Raw genomic sequence first — 20,487 nt, 5'->3', positions numbered from 1 at the left:
CTGAGGGGCCACAGGCTGAAGGGCCACAGGCTGAGGGTCCAAAGGGCTGAGGATCCAAAGGACTCAGGGGCCACAGGCTGAGGGGCCACAGGCTGAGGGGCTCTCAGTGAAAACAGACAGAAAGTGTAACTGTAAGTGTGCAGCAGCAGGCGGGCGGCGAGGAGGAGCAGAGGAGGAGCAGAGGAGGAGCAGAGGAGGAAGGCCTGACCCAGATGTCCCAAACTGCCATTCAGCATCTCCTCAGAGCGACAGACAGCCCACACGCTGCAGCTAATTCTAAGCCATTAATCTCCCACTCGTTCGCTTGGCTCTGAGTTCTGCTTTATTTACGGAGCTTTGTAACGAGTCGTTTGGCTTCCGCTCAGCTCGACATCTCAGCTGCCATCTGGACAGTCGGCGTTCAGCAGAGAGCACCCGGCTCCTCCAACACGTCTCCTTAAAACCGAGTCCTGAAGTCTTCGTCTCTGAAGTCTTCGTCTCTGCAATCTGCACGCAGGAAACCGGAGCTGATTCCAGCTCATTTCTGAGCTCTGAGGTGGACAAAGGCAACCTTAGTGAAGACAAAAAAGGCTACAACTCAGTTATTTCTACAGATATTGGAGTGAAATTTAGTGTGGTAGTAGCTGAGAGTCATCCCCAACACATACTTTAACAGATCATATGAACGTTTTGTATTCAGGTGGCCAGTGATACGATCCAGTCTACTTTCAGTTTTTACTCCTTATAATCTGTTCTGTTTTGTTAAAAGAGTTCAGATAAAATAGATTTTCTGTAGTTTGAAACTAAAAGGTTCGTTCTGTCGTGTTTTTAAGTATAAAAGACTTTATCGATGATTTACAAATTTGAGTGTTTTTAATTTAAAGAAGTAATAAAACAGCAGCAGTGAGATTTTTTTGTGGTCTGATCTTGTCTGAATTTAAACCCCGAGCCTCTCGGCCTCCTGAGCTGCTGCTCTGTCAGAAATCACCACTAATTATTGGCAAAATAAATCCTCCCTTGTGGTAGAAACAGCCTAAATCAATTAGCCCACTCTCTGGATCAACCTTGTTCTCACGATCCTGCAGAGCTGTGGGAAGACCGTCTGATTGCTCGCTTCATTTCCCCCCTCTCCCCTTTCTGCTCCCCTCTTTTTATTATCCAGAACTCCTCTTTAAAATGGATGAAAGCTAAAGAAACCGTCTTTCTGCTGCAGTTTCCTGAGACACAGACACCTCCTTTATTTAACCTACGTGGACACATTTAAACGCCTTTTAGATGCCATGATTTATTCTCAAACAGTGGAGATGTAGCTGGGAAAGGTAAGTAAATGCTGACTGTTTCCCTGCTGCTTAGACATTTAATGAATCTAAAACCATCCGACAGACAGCCTGTATGTAAACAGATACATACTATTAATGCTCAGTTTGGTGAAAAAGAGCAAAAGTGAGAAGATAAGATAAAATAAGATAAGAAGATAAACTGTATTGTCTACCACAACTGTGGCAGAAATCGTCCTTGGACGTGCTCTTGTACATTTCATAACAAACACAAAAAACATAATGAATACCACAGTGTCACCATTAATCTACCACCGTCAGCCTGAAGGGCACATGTTGTGATTTATATTGCATATATATTCACGTAAAAAGACAAGAAAATAGTAGTTCTTTACTTTTTTACAAGTTCAGTTTTATAATTATTATTGCTATAATTTGCTGCATTAACAAAACAGAATCAAATTCCATGTTCTCTTAATTCAGCACCTCCTGCTGTGAATTATATTATTTTAGTTACACTTTTATAAGTTTATACAACATATCCCTACTTTATATTATGAGCACCTGCCCCTTTAAAAGTCTGGTGTGAGGCGTTTCAAAATAAAACTGTTTTTAAAGTTCCCATCGAATGTGTATGTAAATTCCCACGTTCTGAGTAGTCCTTGAACTACTCATGGCCGACAGGACGGAGCAGAGAAAAGAGCTAAACGTTCAGTGCTAACGGAGCTAACGGAATTATTAATGTTTGATTTTATTATCAGGGAATATTCTTGTATATGTGTACCTGCTGTTAATGAGAGCAGGAAAACTGTTCAGTGTCGTTAATGAGACTAAAGTAAGTGAACCCCGTCAACACCCAGCGCTAAAGCTAATGTGTTAGCACGATGCTAACAGAGTTATTCGTTATTCTTCTTTAAAGTTCATAATTATTTCCCATCATATTATACTTGTTCTGTTAAGGGGATTAATTTGTTGTATAAAATAAATAATTTCACATTTGGGAAAGCAGTTTTAAGCCCATTATTTTACTCGCATTTAAAGGTTTTCTGCCCCCTGGTGGCGGGAGGTGGAACTCCGCGCAGCTCGGTGCCCGACAATCTCAGATTATTTACAAATTTAACTCTTCTCCGTCATTTATTAAAATTATTTAGCTGTAAAACCAACTTCTCGTGAATCAAACTGTATGTAGAAGGACGCTGTTTCATGTTGCTGGCAGTAAGTTTGTAATGTTTCAGTTTTTTGGGGGATTTTCAGATTCTGTTAGCATTTAGCTTTTAGCACATCTCCCTCAGGAAACCTTTAAAACATTAAAAAAACTTTATGTACATTTTGTAAAAATAAAAGAACTATAATAAACTGTTGACATTTATTGCTAATGTATTAGATTAAATAAAAAGATCCAACATATGAAGAAGTAAAAACAAAAACTTGTGTTAAACTCTTTAATAAAATGTTATTATTATGGTTATTTTAGTTTAGGTTGCAGACCCCTGTTTTAGGACTGAGCTACATGTTGGACATCATCTAATTTCTGTGTTTTTTTCTGTGACAGTGATGCAGCTGAAAGTAACTCTGCTGTCACATGACGGCTCTGAACTGGTAGCTCATCGATGGGTTCCCACCTGAGGAGAACCGTCTGCAGACAGAACGGAGCGCCCAGACCAACGATCCAGCATCTGCGCATCTGAGACCCGAGGGTTCGAGGGAACTGTGAGTACTGACTCTATTCTTCCTTCAAACCAGGGCAGAAACGTAAGGCGTGCTGCCAGGTTCTGTTCAGAGACGAGGCTTTTTCCTGCAGCTCTTCCAAACAAGCCATGACCTTTGACCTTTCACCTGCTGACTGAGGCCTGTGGAGGCTGAGGTGGAGCTCATTTCTCTGAGCACTGCACGGTCTGGCCTTTGGGGTGAATTTGCTGTGGCGTGAATAACGATTTTGTAGAATAGTTTGGAGCTGACCTTTGACCCTTGTCTGTCAATCACTTTGCCTTCTGTCTGCTCTCCGCTGTCTGAGGATCCGATTCGTCCTCAGTTTGAAGCTTTTAGCTTCAGGGACGGTTTTATCCTCCTTAAAAGTTCCAGGTGTGTGACGCTGACTCAGCTTTCACACACCTGAGGATTAAAGTTTTAAAACAGTTTCTGCAGCTGAAGAACAGGATTCGAACAGGAAACACAGACAGGAAGTGGAACAAGCAGGAAAACAGACTCCAAACGATCAGACGGCTGGGTAAACGCGTTCAGCAGGATGCAGGAGGAAGGTATATAATATTTATGCTTCGCCTCAGACGTTCCCGTGGAAATGAGGAGCGAAGGAAGAAATAAAAATAAAAGATGCTGAAGGGCATGACGGCAGTGTTTTTAGTTTTCAGTCGGCTTGTTTACCTCCAGGCCGAATGAACGCCTCAGACTGCTGAGACGGCAGCTCTTTTGTTAGCGCTGCCTTCATTAACTATCAGTTAGAGGAAACAAGACTCCGCTTCACGCCGCTCACTTAGATAACTGAGATATTTACCGTATCGCCCGCCAACCAGCACTGATCTCGATGTCTGGCGGGTAATAGACAAGATGCTGGATGCTTTGTGGATTTTAAATCGGTTTTAAGATGTCAAATACTCGGGTAACACCAGGAATGTGGATCAATAATACGAGCTGAAATCTGAGTTTTTCTTCAGTGAAGAAACATCTGTCTGTGAAAAACAGCTGGAGTTACCAGAACATGACGGCCTTCAGGTTGATTTGTGGACAAACACGATGCTAATCCTGTTAGCTTCTCTATGGAGTTTTCAATGTTAAGTTAGCATCTGTGCTAACAGTCAGTCAGCGGTCTGTGGTTAATAAGGTTTTTTCACTTTTTAATAAATCCGTGTTTGTTCATGTCATCGTGGCGATACATCGATAATCGTTTTATAATCACAGCTTCAGCTGGGTCATAAATCCCTCCGTGATGAATCTTTTTATGAGGTTATTTTCAGGTCTACGGTTGTAATTGTTCCTGGGAATCAGAGCTGTGCAACTAATCAAAGCTGTAGTTTTGATTTTCACTTCAAATGATCATAAAAACAGCATAAATGAAAGTTAAACAAATATTAGGAGTATTTTGCCTCATCGAGAGCTCGCTCTCTTGTCTCGGGTCCTGGATGAGCTGAGGCAGTTCGCTGCTCTTAAACTCTGTGAATAATTGGTTTTAATTGATTACAGTATTGATTTAAAAACAAGAAGCAATAAGGATTTTTTTCCATAAGCGAGCAGCCTGAAGGGAAACGACTCAAACAGCCGAGACTCTCAGTGTGGAGTTTCCAGACGTCCTGCCCTGAAGACGAGTCTTATTCTGTCTTTAGAAACAAACAAATAAATAAAGAGCAGTTTCTGCTATTTCTGTTTGACTGAGTCTCACCCCTGAGTTCTTTCACCCCTCAGGACAAAAACTGAAGCTTCCCCTTCGTCCTGACAGACAGAGGGGGGAGAGACAGAGAGAGAGAGAGAGGGAGAGAGAGACAGACAGACAGACAGTGAGACAGACAGAGACAGACAGAGAGACAGAGGGAGACAGACAGACAATGAGACAGACAGAGACAGACAGAGAGACAGAGGGAGACAGACAGACAGTGAGACAGTCAGAGACAGACAGAGAGACAGAGGGAGACAGACAGACAGTGAGACAGTCAGAGACAGACAGAGAGACAGAGACAGACAGACAGACAGACAGTGAGACAGTCAGAGACAGACAGAGACAGACAGACAGACAGAGACAGACAGAGATAGAGACAGAGATAGAGACAAAGACAGACAGAGACAGACAGAGACAGGCAGACAGAGACAGACATACAATGAGACAGTCAGAGACAGACAGAGACAGACAGAGACAGGCAGACAGAGACGGAGACAGACATACAGTGAGACAGTCAGAGACAGACAGAGACAGAGACAGACAGACAGTGAGACAGAGTCAGAGACAGAGTCAGAGACAGACAGAGACGGAGACAGACAGAGACAGGCAGAGACAGACAGACAGTCAGAGACAGTCAGAGACAGTCAGAGACAGACAGATAGTCAGACAGACAGACAGACAGAGACAGTCTGAGACAGACAGAGACAGACAGAGACAAAGACAGACAGTCAGAGACAGGCAGAGACAGACAGAGACAGATAGAGACAGGTAGAGACAGAGACAGACAGACAGACAGTGAGACAGACAGACAGACAGACAGAGACAGAGTAGACGGACGCAGCAGAGGACGTGGGTGTTGGGTTCAGACTGAAGCTCCGTCTGCAGGGAGATAAATCGTCGGCTCTCCAAGCAGAAAATCCTCGGGCGTTTTGTTTCTATCCGTGGCGGCCCAGCCGACCCGTCAGAACTCCGGATCTGTTCTCCTCGCCTCGGAGCGCCGCAGAGCGCCGCAGAGGGGGAGGAGCTGAGGTTCTGAGTCCGTCTCAGCTGCCAGGAATATGTGATATGTGGGCAGCTTGCAGAGAAGAAGAATCATTTCTGTCTTTGTTCTCGTTGCTCGTCCCGATCTCTGGTGAGTTCGGACGTCTTCTGCGTCTGCTCCTCACTCAGGTTTCCTCCTCGTTCTCATCATCTAAAAACTCTGACGTGGAAGGAGTACCTTCAAGGAACGCCAGGCCTTTTTTTTTAATTATAAATGAAATCAATGGAGTGAGCCGTGAGACAAACGGGTCAGAAAGTTTGAACCAGCAGATGAGAACAAGAAACACCTCAGGGTGATGAACAGATCTGCATCTTTACCAGCTTAAGATCGCCGAGTCATGAAACTGCAGCTGATTTAAATCCACTCAGATTACACGGTTAAAACCAGATCAGGACATTCACTGCTTGACGTGTTCTGGGACGAAACCTGTCCACTGAAACCAGCCTCAGAATATCTGGAATATTCCTTTAAACTGTTTCCAGAAGCTAACTTGTCTGTTTGTCTGATCAGGTAAAAACTGGTTGAAACAGAAACCAGTGGATTATATTCTGGTTCTGATCCGGTGGAGGTTGGAGCTCTGAGTTCTTCTCGTGTTAAATATGTGAAACTTTAAAGGCCGTTTTTCAGAATCTCAGCAGGAAGCCGTTAACCTGACCTGAGTACCTTTTACCCTAAAACCAACATGTGAGCTCGCAGCTCGCAGCTCGTCTTCATGTTCCTGCGGCTGAGAGGAGCTCGGTGGGAACGCTGACGGCGGGCGTTCTGGTTTTTCTGTCAGTTTGCAGCTCGCTCCTTCCTCAGAAGCTGGAAACAACCCGGCTGCTGTTCACAGCTTCATCGTTTCAGCTCAGAGTTTGTCCTACATTTGTCATTTTTACCAAACTGACAGACATCCCTGCCTGCCTTCCCTCCTTTCATCCTTCCTGCTCCCTGGCTCCTCTCTTCTTCTTCTTCTCCTCGCTCGCTGTCGTTTCCAGCTGAGTTTGCCAACTCTCACGCAGATCTGAGCCTGGACAGATGGTCGCGAGCACAAAGTGTTTACTCGCACCCAGCTCCTAACAAAACGAGCAGATGCCTGCAGATCTGCTGCTCTCCTCCGATCGTCGGGACACCAAAACAGCCCCGACGGGAGGAAGAGGAGGAGGAGGAGCAACGCCTGAGACTAAAAGCAGGAAGGAGTTTTAGTCTCGCTCCTGCAGGGAAGCCTGACTTCATATTCAGCTTAGACTCAAATATTTCCTCTGGAGTTTTATGATTTATTTTAATTTATTGGTAGTGAACTGAACATCCTCTGCTAAAACGAATGAAACAAGAAGACAGCAGGCTGACGAAATATTTCAAATAATAAAGGGTTATAAGGAGGTGTCAGTACCAGGATAGGTGGTCACATATCTGCTTTAATGAAATTAAATCTTAATCAGTTGCAGCCTGACAGACGAAGAGGCTCTGAAATCTGATGATTACCTGTCCAGATTGACGTTAGTAACAGCTGATTTACCAAAGAGCAGAGGAATCTGCGTGCCGTAGAGACTTGGGTTCAGTCTGATCTGTTTCTCTAACAAACACACACACCTGCACAAACACCCAATCAGTTCCTCTCTGTAATCATGCTGATTGGCGTTTGATTAAAGCTACAAACTGTCATTAGTCATACTGGAGTTCAGAACGCAAACATCCAGCCCCGCTGCTCCACCAATCGCTGAGGTCCAAACGTTTGGGAAGCATCAGGAAGCAGCTGGATGTGGGTCGAACCTTCGTGGGCTCAGGAGGAGGATGCTGAAGCTCCTGAGTTTGCGTATAAATAATAATATGAAAGCGGAGTGGGTGGGTCGTCAGAGAGGCACTCAGGAGCCGTAAACCTCTGAGTCAGAAAGCTTCAGCGTTGTGACTTTAACTCCGTCTTAATGAAGCCAAAAGAAATCATTCTGAGTTGATTTCCTGTAGTTTTCCTACAAAGACGAGGCGTTTGTTTGTTTGTTTGTTTGTTTACAAGCTTCCCTCCTGAGGCAGTAAATGTTGTTTTTGTTGTTTGGATGGGTACCTGTTTACTGCGGAGCACATTCGAGCTTCAGCCGCTCCAAGATGATGTCACTTCCTGTACATGTTGTTCCTCTGCTCCAACACACCTGATTCAGAGGTTAAATCTCTTCATGTCCTGCAGAAGCCTGTTAATCAGCCACTGATTCAGATCAGGTGTGTTGGAGCAGAGAAACAAGGAAAACCTGCAGGATGGAGACTCCTGATGTAAATCATCATCATCATCATCATCATCATCACCTGAAAAACAGGATCTGAGGCGTTTATTTTTCATTCTTACCGTGGATAACGTTGCATTTGTCTGAACAGAAGGGATGAGTCTTAAAACCAGCCTGCACGGTAACTGGTCCTGGTCCTGGTGCTGCTGTTGGAGCTCTACAGCTCAGCTGTGGCGGCCATCTTGAATTAGGTTGACCCAAGAAGCGAATCCGCCACCTTACTTCTGGCGAATCTCGTTGCCGTGGTGACAGATTATCTCATCCTGCAGCGGAGACGTCTGTCTGGATGTAGATCTTGTTTGTGTAACTTTAAAGTTTAAGACAAAGAAACTCGTTCAGAGGTCAGTAATAATATGTGCCTTCATTTAAATGCAGTTCTGTGGCGCCAATTAGAAGATTTCTGAGGAAGAAGTGAAGTTAAGAGTGGAAAAACAAATGTAAACAAGCGTGAGTAAGTGAGGCCGTGGTTCCTTTAATTAGCAGATGTAATTTTTGCTCAGAATCTGGGCTTCCTGATTAATTGCTCAGTAAATAATGTGAACCCAAACAGAGGCAGCTGGGAGTCTCATTAGGATGAGCAGCAAACAACAAACATGACCTGTAATTACGTAAATCAGATGGCTGGAGCGCCAATCGGAACCAAACCAGAACTCATTTACATTTTTAAAGATGTTTTGTTTGTCAGAGAGAGATTTTAGTCGAGGATAAAAAATGACTTCATTATGGTTTGTTTGTGTTGAAGGCGAGTCGTGCAGTTCTCAGATCCAATCAAAATAACTTTATTAGGTTTCCTTTAGAAATAACACACCTACGTTACACACGTGTCTTTGTCTGGATCCAAGAAGAAGAGCTTAAGATTTTTTTGATTTTGCACAAATGTATTTCTCATATCGAGGGTTTATAAATTTAAAAACTGTATCCGGCTGCCAACCACCAGGTGTTTACCGACAGAAACAGCCGAAGTGGCTGAAATAAGGTCAGCAGTGTTTGGGAGGAAGTCGGACAGTTTGGACGTTTTTCTGCTCAGATTTGTTGAGTAAAATCTGCAGAAACCACCAGTCTGGAAGAAGCGCCGCCCTGCCGCGTCCTCCATGTTTGTTCGCCTCACTCGTTCCACGCTTGTCTGATTCCATCATTTTGGTTCCTCTGCTCAGACTCAGGCTGGCGTAACGCAGGTCAGTCCCGGGACTCGAGCTTCCGTGGGGTTTCCCGTGGATTCGTGAGGCTGAGGCTCAGGAAGGAAGAAGGTTGATGGTTCGATCCTTGGGCAGGACCAGGAGTGTGACCCGTCGTGTTAGAGCTGTTTACGTTGAGTGCAGACCCACGTCAGAATGTCACTTTAATACAACTGGAGTAAACTCAAAGCAGCGTTTGACGGAGTTCATGAGCATCTTTGTTTGTTTCTGTATCTGTGAGCGAGCAGCACACATTCTGCAATCCGAGGGTTTTTATTCGCCTCAGTGGTTTTGTTCAGAACAGAGAGTGCAAACAAAACACCACCGATTCATGTTTACAGCTGGTTTAATGACACAAACTGCTCGAACCAAATGAGTCTGATCTTCCTCGACTCAAACCGGTCCGTTTCCTCAGCACGGCGCCCCTGATTGCAGTCGGCTCCCGGCGCTCAGGTGGGGAAGGAGCGATCACTAATTGATGACACGGCGGCGCAGAGTCCTGTTGGTGGTCTTTGTCTCGTGCAGAAAGTGGAGGAGGAAACAACGAGGCTTGCTGCAAAGTCAGAACGAGCAGCGATCCTCCGCAGTGCCGGAGCAAGGTCACACGGACGCAGCTCTTAGCACTTAATTCCCGAGCAAACAGGGGAGTTTGCAGCCGCAGCGCGCAGAGCGCAGAGCGGCCAGCCACCGGGGGATGAATGATTTATCTGCTGAGAGAGATGCAGGCAGGCAGCTAATGGGACTGGATGTTCAGCTGCAGAGGAAGGAGGGAGGAAGAGGGGGGAGGACAGACGGACAGAGAGGAAGCTGACTTCTCTAACAGGATGAGGAGGAGAAAACAGGAAGAACTAATGTGACCTCTGGATTTCTGCACAATCGGTTTCACCTTCAGAACCAAAAATACTCATGAGTTCAGGGAAAACGTGAAGAAGGACGAGCGGTGGCTTCACAGTCGGCGAGTCGTGATCTTTGAGCTGCAAACCGGTGTGGTTCAGGACCGCGGTGACTGCCGGTGTACGTCGCAGGAAAGGACGCACGGAGAGCATGGCAAGCGTGCAGCAGAGCCATGATGGCCTTCACGCCGGAGGGTTTCCAGAATCTGCTCGTGGTGTTTGTTTAAATCTGACCAAACATCCCTCATGTTGAATTCGGCGTAGATGGTTTAAATATGCTAATGTTAGCGTTCCGTAGAGCAGATGGCTACTGAGTTGGGAGAGGCAGACACGTCGTTTGTTGCTTCTGATCGTTCTGCAGATAAACCACTCTCCATGTGCAGCAATGTCTGCTGATTACACCGAGCTGGGAACGCAGAATGTTTGAGTTTTAGGTCATTTAGGTAACATTAGTGATGATCACAGAGAGATAAACCCGTCGCACGTTTCAGTTTCACAGCTGGATGTGACTGCAAGCACCAACGGCTCGGAGGTTTCTAAGTTTTGTTGTGATGGAGGAGGAGGATAGATGAGCTCAGGGCCGACTCAGAGAAATTCAGTTTAATTGAATATAAAGCTGTTCTTCTCGTCCATGATGGCACCGCCTGATGTTCCTGTGGGATTTATTATTTACTGCAGGCATCAGGAAATATTCAGAGCCCTTCACATTTTAAAATGTCGTTTTGTTGCAACAATCAATTAAATTCTGTTTGTTTTTCTTCAGGAATCTACATTCAGCATCCCATAATGACAAATTAAAACAAACAAACAATTTAGTACAGATTTCTGACTTTATTGAACATAAACTCAGGAGCTCTCCAGTTCCAGCCTCGAGTCTTTCTGGGTCGGGTTTTGTAAATCCTCTCAGTCTCAGTTTGGTTGAGGAGCCATTTTCAGGTCTCTGGATGTTCTGGAGGGTTCAGGTCGGGGTTCTGACCCGGCTTTGGGTCAGAGTGCTGTGGGGACCGGTCTCCCAGTCCCTGCTGCTGAAGATCACCCCCACAGCATGATGCTGCCACCTCCATGCTTCACTGTGGGGATAGTGGGCAGCTGATGAGTGGAGGCTGGTTTGGTCAGACCGGAGGATCTGGTTCCTCTTAGAGCCCAGGTGTGGGCCGCTCTCCTGCGTGTTTCAGACGTGTTCTTGCTTTAAATGGAGGACTTGTGGACGTTGTTCTGGAGAAGCTGATGATTTGGTGAGGAGGTCATTAAACCGTTTGAATCGGGTGTGTCGGAGCAGGAAACAGCTGAAACTTCGAGGCCTTGGAGGCCTTGGAGGCCCGGGGTCTGACACCGAGCCGCTCTCGACTGTTTTGGACTGAGAGGCTTCCATGGAGCCCAGATCGGTGAAGGTCTGCGGTTCCTTTGACCTCACGGCTCGGTCTTTGCTCTGACTGTCACGGTCTTCTAAGGTACCTCAGCTGGACTCCAATCAGGACGCAGAAACATCTCAACGTCCTCCTGAAATGTTTGACCATTTTTTAATCTCTCGTTTCCTGTGAGACTTAAATGAAGCAGCATTTAATCAATTTACTGATTGGACTCTTTATTTTGTGAAATCTCTTCAAATAATTAAAAAAAGATGACCCTTGACATTTGGATTTTCTGATGGTGTGGACTCAGCAGAACCAGTTCCTTCAGACGGTTTAGGACCTGCTTGAAACTCGTGGAAACCTTTAGTCCAGGTTCAGAGGAGCTCCCTTTGGCTCGGAGCAACAATCCTTCCTTCAGATCCGACGCCAAGTTTCTGCTCATCAGAGCGCTCCTTAGTCAGCAGAGTTCTGCTGCTGGTTGAACAGAAGCTGCTTCAGTTTGATTTATAAGTTTACAGTGTTTGGCTGCCAGGATCCAGACGATTAGAGACCCAGATTCCCTGAAGGACAGAATATCGCCTCCTGTTTCAGAACTATTTAATATATTATAATAATAATAATTACGATCTTGTTTTATCACGAGACGTCTGACAGGACGACTCAAACACATCAGTTATGGTCATTCCTGTGTCAGTTTATTACTAGCTGTGGCAGCCATCTTGAATTAGGTTGACTTCAAGAGTTAATCACTTCATTAAAATCAGTCCACTGGTTTAATAAGATAATATGCAAACCAGGAAAAACATTTTCACCTTTTTGTTTCCAGGGTTGTTCTTCATCGTTGGCGTTCATCTCCTGGACTCACTGCCTCTGTTTCCAGACCAGGAAGTTGTCAGGAATCAGCACAGGAAACGATTTGTTTCACCTTTAAAAGGTAAAAGAGAAGAAGGGGTCTAAGAATTCATATAAACCTTTTCCATCGACTTTGTTTCCATATTTACTGGACCTTACAGGTAATCTGTGACCTGATTATCCTTGAGTCAACCCAATTCAAGATGGCTGCCACAGCCAACTGAGGCAGACGTTTCTGCAGGAGTTTAGCCAGCAGCGGGTGATATGCATGTTTTAATTCAACACCTGAAGGTGTTTCCAGAGAGCAGATCTCTGAAACCCGCCAAGATTGCCTCCAAGATGTTGTCGTAGTACGAGTTGCTTAGCAACAAGGTTGATGAAGAGCACCTTGAGCCTTCAAAGGTCTGACAGCTGATGCTCGGCGCCGAGGCGCGTGTCGGAGCAGACGAACAAAGTTAACGTTGGATCACAACAAATGACAGAAGAAGAAAAGAAGAACGTGTTTGTTGGTGCTTCTAATCTCCGCCGTGTGGTTTCGGACCAGGTGCCAGGTGTTCAGCTCGCTCCCTCCCCCTCAGCTTTCCCGTCTCTTTCTATTTTACTCGCTCAGCCCGCCCCCGTCTCACACACACATCCCACGAACACGACGGAATCGCTGCAGCGGTGACACACACACAGAGCGGAGACACACACAGGTGCAAAGGCAACACTCACACAGGTGGGCTGAAGCTCGGCTCCCAGCCTGTAATTAAATCCTGGATCCCACCTGTGCTACAGACGGAGATCTGACTGCAGGTAATTACAGGCCTGCAAACACACACACACACACACACACATCTGTACACCACCACATACGTCAGGGGGCGGCACGCTGCTCTGTGCAATAAACTATTCCTCCTTCACGTTTCAGATCCTAAATACAGATCGTCAACATTCATCGTGTCAAGTACGTCTGCTTCTGTCTTCACTAACAGTCCCCATTTTTATTTATCAGATCCCAGTTTTTACTAATCAAAACCCCGTTTTATTAATCAGATCCCAGTTTTTACTAATCAAAACCCCGTTTTATTAATCAGATCCCAGTTTTTACTAATCAAAACCCCGTTTTATTAATCAGATCCCAGTTTTTACTAATCAAAACCCCGTTTTATTAATCAGATCCCAGTTTTTATTAATCAGATCCCTGTTTTATTGACTTTAACACAATCTCTGCTGTTTATAACGTCTGCATCGTTTGAGTTAAACCTGTAAACAAGGATGTGGATATACGCATGTTTAAAGTCAGAGATACGTGAGGTGTGTGTGTTCGGGGTGTGTGGTTAGGGGTGTGTGTGTGTATGTGAGTGTGTGTGTGTGTGTGTGAGATGGCTGTCCTGGGAGTTGTCCCCACAGATGCGGGTTCAGTTATTCCTTAATGAATCTGATTACAGAGACGGGAGCATACATCAAACCCTGAGCTCCAGACTCATCTGTGGCTGCAGAGAAGCCTTCGGATCCTCCTCCTCCTCCTCCTCCTCGTGTTTACAGAGACGCACATCGAGCCAAAAACACATCCAGGATTTATGTTTGGGAACCGGGGCGACGGCAGCGGCGGTCAGCTCCACAGCCGGGACTAATTTCTTCATTTTCCACGCTGTTCACACCGATTTGGCTCTCTGCTCTCTGCGTCACACACCTTAGAGTTCCTGAGCCCGCTCCGTACACCGTTTTCTTCCTGACCGATCCGCCTCCAAAAACTGGACTCCTTCTGCTTCTGGAAGGAACAAGTTATAATTTCTGCAGAAACGTCTGAGTAGATGGAAAGAAATTAAAGTTTCAGTGATTCAGTTGTTTTGTTGCAGCTAAAATATCACAGATTAAACCAAAAATACAACTTCTACTACTTTTTCTGCCTGAATGGCATCACACACTCTCTGATAGTTATGTTATAGGTCTAATAGTATAAAAATATAAAATAAAATATTCAATATGCTGATGACTTTCAGTCTTTTTATTTCTAAGAAGATAAAGGTTAAATTTCTGATTCAATTAAAGTTAAAGTTTAAATTTAGTGTCAGCTAAAACAGCAAAGTGGCTGATTTATTTATATTAATTCAGTTCCTGTTGGACGTTACATTTCTTTGCTGTTTGTGCCGTTAGTAAAATATTATCTGTGTTTATTACACCTGCTAACATGCTAACTCTTGTAGCTTGTCGCGAACGCTTTGACGTGCAGAAACTAACGTGTTCCTGAAAGGAGCAATAAGGTTTGAAACATGAAGCAGGAGGGGACGAGTTGTGTTTTAGGCATTAAAAAGATAAACTGTAGGAACAGTTTGAAAATAAATGAGTAGCTTTGGCAACAAAAGAGTCCCAGGTTTTAAATATCTGACTGTAAAACAAACCGGTTATTTCTCGAGAAATTTGGTCACAAATCCGGTCAGTTTGTGAAATATAGGTTTAAAAATAAAAATAATAAAGTGAGCAAATGTTGATCTGATGTTCGTCCTTCAGAAACCCCACCGGACCCGAGATTCATCCTCCAAACAGCCGAAACTCGACACCAACATGAACACCTCCATGTGTTTTATAACAATGCATGCTGCCTGCAGCAGAAGGAGGGGTAGAGAGGCGCTGCAGTACAAAAAAAGGCCCGGGAGGGGAGGTCCTGGGAAATAATTGGGGTGAGAAAGGCAACCGGCAGCGAGGTTGTGTTGCTGCAGGTCCAGAAAACTGAACCAGAATCAAACGGAGACCCAGGAACGGAGGGCTGGCTGCTCTTCTTAAAGCTCGGACCTTCCTGCAAGGTCCGCTGCAACCTTCAGGTTCCTGCTGCTGAACGCTGAAGATTGGACAGAGAAGAAGTCGGTGGAATGCTGGGGTCACCTGACAGGGGTGAAAGGTCACACGGATGGTAGTTTATTTGTGTCCCAAACACCCGAGGCGCCATCAGAAGTTGGAGAAAATCAGCTCATTTGTGATGTTTTCACTTCATATCATGTTAATCAGAATAATTCAGATGTGAACTTTTTATTCTTTTTTAATTTTGAAGAAGAAGAAATCCTCGCTCACCGACTCCTCCCGGGGCTCAGAGACAATTAGATGGAAAGTCTAGTATAGATTTCCTCACTCGCTCCCAAATTTTCATCATTTAAAAGCAGATTAAAGTCCAGAGCAGCTCAGTGAGATTAGAAAAATAAAAAGAGGTATTACGTCAAGTCGTTTGAGTTTCTGACCTCAGTTTTCCTCTTGGTTCGTTAAACTTTTTTTTACTTTTTCAGTTCCAAAATCTTCAAGATTGACAAGTTTCTGCAGCGGCCATCTTTGATTAAAGCTCAGCGAGACGTGAGAGAAGCTGCAGGACGAACCCGGTGAGTCACTGAAGGCTGTTTAAATAAAGTTCAGGCCGTCGGTGTGGACGCTAACGTTTGGAGAAACTGTTGTAATCCGACCGTCTCCGCGTGGATCTGACCCGACCCACTCGGATCCCTCAGGTCGTCTTACGTGTCTGCAAACAACAAACCTGCATCGTCTGAACAATTTAACACCTTTATTGTCTGAAAGTGGTATAAATGAGGCTTCGTTAATAACGGTTTGTCCACAGCCTCGGTTCGCTCAGGTAAAACGCCGACAGGAAGAGGAGGAAACCAGGAAAGGCGGGGCTTAAAAACAGAAACAATGAAGGAATGCATATCGCCCGCCGCCTTGAAGGTGTAAACAAACAAACATCCTGTTAGCTCTCAGAGGACGTGTTGGGAAAGACTCTCAGCTACTACCACGACAAGGAGGAGGTATTCGGAGGTTTCAAACCAGCCTGAGAGTTAGCGAGCCGCGCCGCCATGTTTGCATGTAGTCCTGGCTGCGCACATTTTTGTTGCCGCCTCGCAGTCAGGATTGAATCTGCTGGAGTTTAGAAATGTCTCAGCGTTCTGTCGGCCATTTTCCCCATCGTGGCAGAGACTTCTGGTGTTTCTGACCTGAATTATTTCATTTTGTTGTCAGAGACATGGAGTCCTCTGAAACCTGATTTAATTTACTTCCTCCTTAGCTTCAAACCTCAGTTTTAGCATATTCTGTGAAAACACTGTCCTAATTATTATTATTTATAATCTGCGTGGTTTCCTGTCATCAGGACAGATGTTACGCACCTGAGGAAGTCGCAGCTCGCTGAGAACCGTCAAAATAAAAGCAGTTAAACAGGTTCTGGTCTCCGCTGCTGGCGGGAAATAATGTAGTTAAGTGTGTTAGCCCGTTTCATGAAACTCATCATTGGATTCGTTTCCATCCTGATGACTTCCATCACATCCAGCTGATTTATCAGATTTACAGATGCTGAGCTGAAGGTCAGTGTGGTAGTAGCTGAGCGTCCTCCTCTGACGGCCGTAGCAGCTGAGCGTCCTCCTCTGACGGCCGAAGATCGGTTCAGTTTTGCAGGAAAGAAAGTAAACAACTGTTTTTGTTCAGTTAGTGAAATGTTTACTGCAGCAGCAAAGTCAGTCAACGTGACTTAAAACGTTTCAGCAAATGTTCTGTGAAGAAAACATAAAATAATCCGGATTCTGAGCTCCGTTATTCTGCAGAAATCTAATTCAACTAAGATTTAAACTCTGTGGACATAAACTCTTCCTGCTGCAGGTGTAGTGATGGGTTTCCAGGCGTCAGCAGCTTCTGAGTGACCTGAAGGCAAAGTGCTCGACTGGTTCCTGAGGTTCCCGGTTCTCCTCCAGAGCAGCAAATGTCTTTCCTTCCTGCCGGGAAGCGTTTAACACTGGTTGGGAGGTTAGAATCCTTCGTCGTAGTCTCCATCGCAGCCGTAACCTGGAGAACAAACACAGAGAGATTAAACTCACCTGCAGCTCGTTGTTCCGTCCGTCTGCTGTGCCCTACCCTCACTACAGAGGTCTACAGCTCCACCTCAGACACAACTGTTATTTACTTTAATTAAAACACATCAGTTGATTTCTAAATTATTTTGAAACTTTGGAGCCCCAAATTAAAACATTTAGACTTTTTTTTTACTTTAAATTGAGTCACTTAGTGTAAAATTAAACAGTTTTAATTTTTTCACTTTCAGTTTTAATAGAAATTTAAACCTTTGATGCTAAAAGTCACCGTCAGACCAAAGAAAAGCTGATTTTTCTGGTTAACGCTGTCAGTAAATGTGGGTTCAAACTGACCGCCGCCGCCCAGCAGCTCCATGGCGCTGACACAAGGCTCCTCCTCCTCCTCCTCCTCTTCATCAGCAGCTCCGTCATCGTAGACCACGGGCCCGCTCTCCACCACCACCCCGCTGACGGGCGGCGCCGGCGGTGGGCTGGAGACCGCCGGCTGGACAAACGACACAGACAGAGGGACGACCTTTAACCTTTAACCTCCTGAGGACGACCTTCAGACCCGTCAGGTGAGGGCGGCCATGATGTTTTTATTTTTCTATTTTACTGATTTAAATGATGATAATAAAGTGAAGGAGGTTCATCTGTCACTCTGCCTAAACGAGGCCCCGCCCACCTGGTAACGCCGCCTGTCCTCGTCTGCACTCAGACTGCAGCGACTCCGCCGGGCCTGCGGGTGGCGCCGCGGCACCAACACAAACACAGAAACAGGAAAGAAGAGCGTCTCCCGTGTCTCACATTAAACTACCGCTGACTGGGAGACATGTCCATCTATGAGGACATAATGGACGTTTTCAGGCTCAGTGTCCAATGAGGGACAGAGTTACGTTAGATGAACGTTAACAGTTTAATAAAGTTATAAACTGGGGTTGAACCCACGGTAACCGGTCCGTCCGGTGAAGAGACCACTTCGTCCTCCGGTTCTGTTAATCTGGTGGTCAGCGGGTCTCCGAACCGGTCCCCCGGATCTGCTGGACTGAAATAGACTTATGTAACGAGGCCCGTCTGGTTCCAGCTCCCTGTGAGGGAGGGAGGGGCGGCGCGGGGGGGTTGCTAAGCAACACGCCTTGTTGACGCGTCCTCCTCCTCCTCCCCGAGCGTCTCCGTTCAGAGGACGGAGGGGACAAAGAGTGGAGCGAGGTGGAGATCTAAAAAGGCTGAATCCTCTAAAAACACAAAACCATCTGATTCAAGATGGCCGCCACGGCAAACCCAGAAATGTCTGTAAATCTGGTGTGGTGGTAGCTGAGAGTCGTCCTCAACACGGAGAGGTAATAAGGGACGGGCAAACAGAGACGGAGTGGGGTTCCCCCTCTCACCCGGCCTGAGAGCTGATTTACACCCCCGGACTGGACCCGACCCGACCCGACCCGACCCGCGGGACGTCTGAGGCCGAGCAGCAGAACCTGACAGTCTCACGTTTATTAAACTGGAGCTTCTTATAAAAAACAAACTGTCCGTGTTTCCACAGAACGCTGAGTCAGCATTCCCACCGTTTGTAATCTGATTACTGAAGATATTTTGCTAACAGTCCAGCTCACCTGCTCCACAGCCAGCTTCTTGTTGGCTTGTCTGCTGATGAACGGCTGCAACCTGCGGCAGAAACGAGAAGTTTACCAGACAGACGGAGATGAAGATGAAACCTGCAGATTTGATGAAGACATTCGTTCCAGACGTCAGCAGACAATAAAACCTCCGTAGATCATATTTCACAACTACACAACCCTAAATCATCTGAAGACAAACGTACAACACTGAGTCCAGTTCTGTGAAACCCATCAGTCCTCCAGCAGAGAGACGGGTGGAAGAAGACGACTGGACGGAGAAACAGGAAGAAGGTAACCGTGGAAACCATCCAACCTTAACTGGGATTGTTTGAAAACCGGTAAAGATCCTAAAACAGCAGTTCAGTGGAATAAAGTCCAACTTTCTGTGACCGGATGTGTTATCAGGTCCACCTCGTTGGTCCCTGTCCCCTTAATTCAACAACCTGTTGGAAACGTTCCTCAGAGGTTCTGCTCCACATCGACCCGTTAGTCTCCGGTTCCTCCTCAGCCCAAAGCTTCTGATTGGACGGTTCTGAGCAGGAAGTGTTTCCCGGTCTTCAGTGTCCCGCTGAGGACCATCTGCTTCCAGGTTGTTGAGCGTTCAGAGATGGTGTTCTGGTTGGAACCAGTCTGACCTCTGACCTTAACTAGGCTTTTTCCTCCACACACCTGCAGCTCCCTGAACATTTGATCCACGTTGGACCGTTCCCTGTAGACTCCAGAGATGGTTGTTGGTGAAAATCTTAAATCGTTCATCTTCAGCACCTTCAGATGTCTACGTTCGGGCACTGCCGTGTGATTGGCTGATGAGCTGTTTGAACAGGTGGAGCTGGTGAAGCGGCAGGTGAGGGGATATTTACCAAGGTTGTTCCAAATCCTGAGGAAAACAGAAGATTAATGGCTGCAGAATAATGTTGATCCACTCGCACCTGTAATAAACCAATCTGATAAAACAAACTGCAATTTGTTGAAGAGTTACTGAGGTTTGTTTTTGTCTGTTTGTTTTCTCCGCAGAAGTCCTTGGACATGAAGAAAATAATTAAGAGCCGACTTCAAACAGTCGGATCAATAAAGCCCGACTGGTGGAGCCTCCATCGTCGAGTGAAACCCGCCTCCAGCTGCCAGCGCGGGACGGCCAAATGTTTGGAAACCTGCCTGTGAAGGTGATACCAGGGCAGGAGTTCATTAGATTACTCCCATCTCTTCTGGCTCCAGGCAAGCGGCTCGTATAACTGGCAACTACCGGGAACGAGGGGAACGAGGGGGGCTGGAGGGGGGGTGATGGTGTGAATGAGAAATGAGCTCCGGCTGTGAGCGACAGGCAGTCCGTCTGTCTGTCTGAGAAAGAAATCTCTTTTTAGACAGTCGAAGAGATAATCAGCGCCGAAGCACCATCCTCATCGTTCCCGGAGGCTCCCCGCCCCTCTTCCTGCCCACCCAGCCTGGTGCTGGCCCCCCAGAGGCTTACAGTAAGAGCTCAGCTCTCACTGATAACAGAGGAGTGTGAGTGAGCTTTTAATTAATCTGCTTTAACCGGGGGAAGGGGTGGGGGAGGGGCTGAAGTGGCATCTTTACCCCCCCCCTCGCCTCTCAAACCTCATTATAAAAGCCCAGTCAGACCAGCAGCCCGCTCCCCGCCTGGATCAGTCGAGACCCGCTCCCCCGGGTCCTAACCTGGATCCACTGGGGGAGGGGGGAGGGGGGGCACTGACGCTAGGCAACAAATATTCAGAGTCTAGAAAACTCAACAATCCTTGGAAACTGGCATGGGAGCAGCGTCCCACAGGCTGGTTCAGTTCCTGAATCCCAACATGTTCCCAGACCAGAGAGGACACCACCCCCCATCGAGTCCTGGG

At 46.2% G+C, this 20,487-nt stretch overlaps 1 protein-coding gene and 1 long non-coding RNA gene across 5 annotated transcripts in view; one reads left to right on the top strand and one right to left on the bottom strand.

Annotated features, from left to right (window-relative positions):
* The first annotated feature begins 185 nt into the window (after positions 1 to 185).
* LOC108230948 lies at positions 186 to 14,179 on the top strand. Of its 3 annotated transcripts, XR_001808389.3 has the most exons (4): positions 221 to 2,966; positions 12,188 to 13,008; positions 13,124 to 13,159; positions 13,644 to 14,179. It is a non-coding gene; the product is annotated as an uncharacterized LOC108230948 (long non-coding RNA). The 3 variants fall into 3 exon arrangements; XR_005233619.1 differs by having other exon boundaries at positions 186 to 1,298; positions 2,809 to 2,966; positions 12,188 to 14,179; XR_005233620.1 differs by having other exon boundaries at positions 186 to 2,966; positions 12,188 to 12,295; positions 12,375 to 14,179.
* Positions 14,180 to 15,727: 1,548 nt separating this feature from the next.
* The window catches only part of brf1a (BRF1 RNA polymerase III transcription initiation factor subunit a), a 64,595-nt gene continuing 59,835 nt past the window's right edge, over positions 15,728 to 20,487 (bottom strand). The window contains exons 17-19 of one of the 2 annotated variants that reach the window (XM_017407577.3): positions 18,626 to 18,677; positions 17,370 to 17,520; positions 16,837 to 17,010 (exon numbers count right to left, since the gene is read on the bottom strand). In XM_017407577.3, the coding sequence (XP_017263066.1) occupies positions 16,973 to 17,010; positions 17,370 to 17,520; positions 18,626 to 18,677 (241 nt within the window). In that variant the 3' untranslated portion in view covers positions 16,837 to 16,972. Of the gene's footprint in view, positions 17,011 to 17,369; positions 17,521 to 18,625; positions 18,678 to 20,487 lie in introns of both variants that reach the window. The other variant, XM_017407576.3, reaches the window with a different exon arrangement.

The sequence above is a fragment of the Kryptolebias marmoratus genome, linkage group LG10 (genome assembly GCF_001649575.2).
Source record: "Kryptolebias marmoratus isolate JLee-2015 linkage group LG10, ASM164957v2, whole genome shotgun sequence".
NCBI classification, from domain to species: domain Eukaryota; kingdom Metazoa; phylum Chordata; class Actinopteri; order Cyprinodontiformes; family Rivulidae; genus Kryptolebias; species Kryptolebias marmoratus.
Note: the sequence above shows the minus strand (reverse complement) of the source record. Positions and strands in the feature narration are given on the sequence as shown.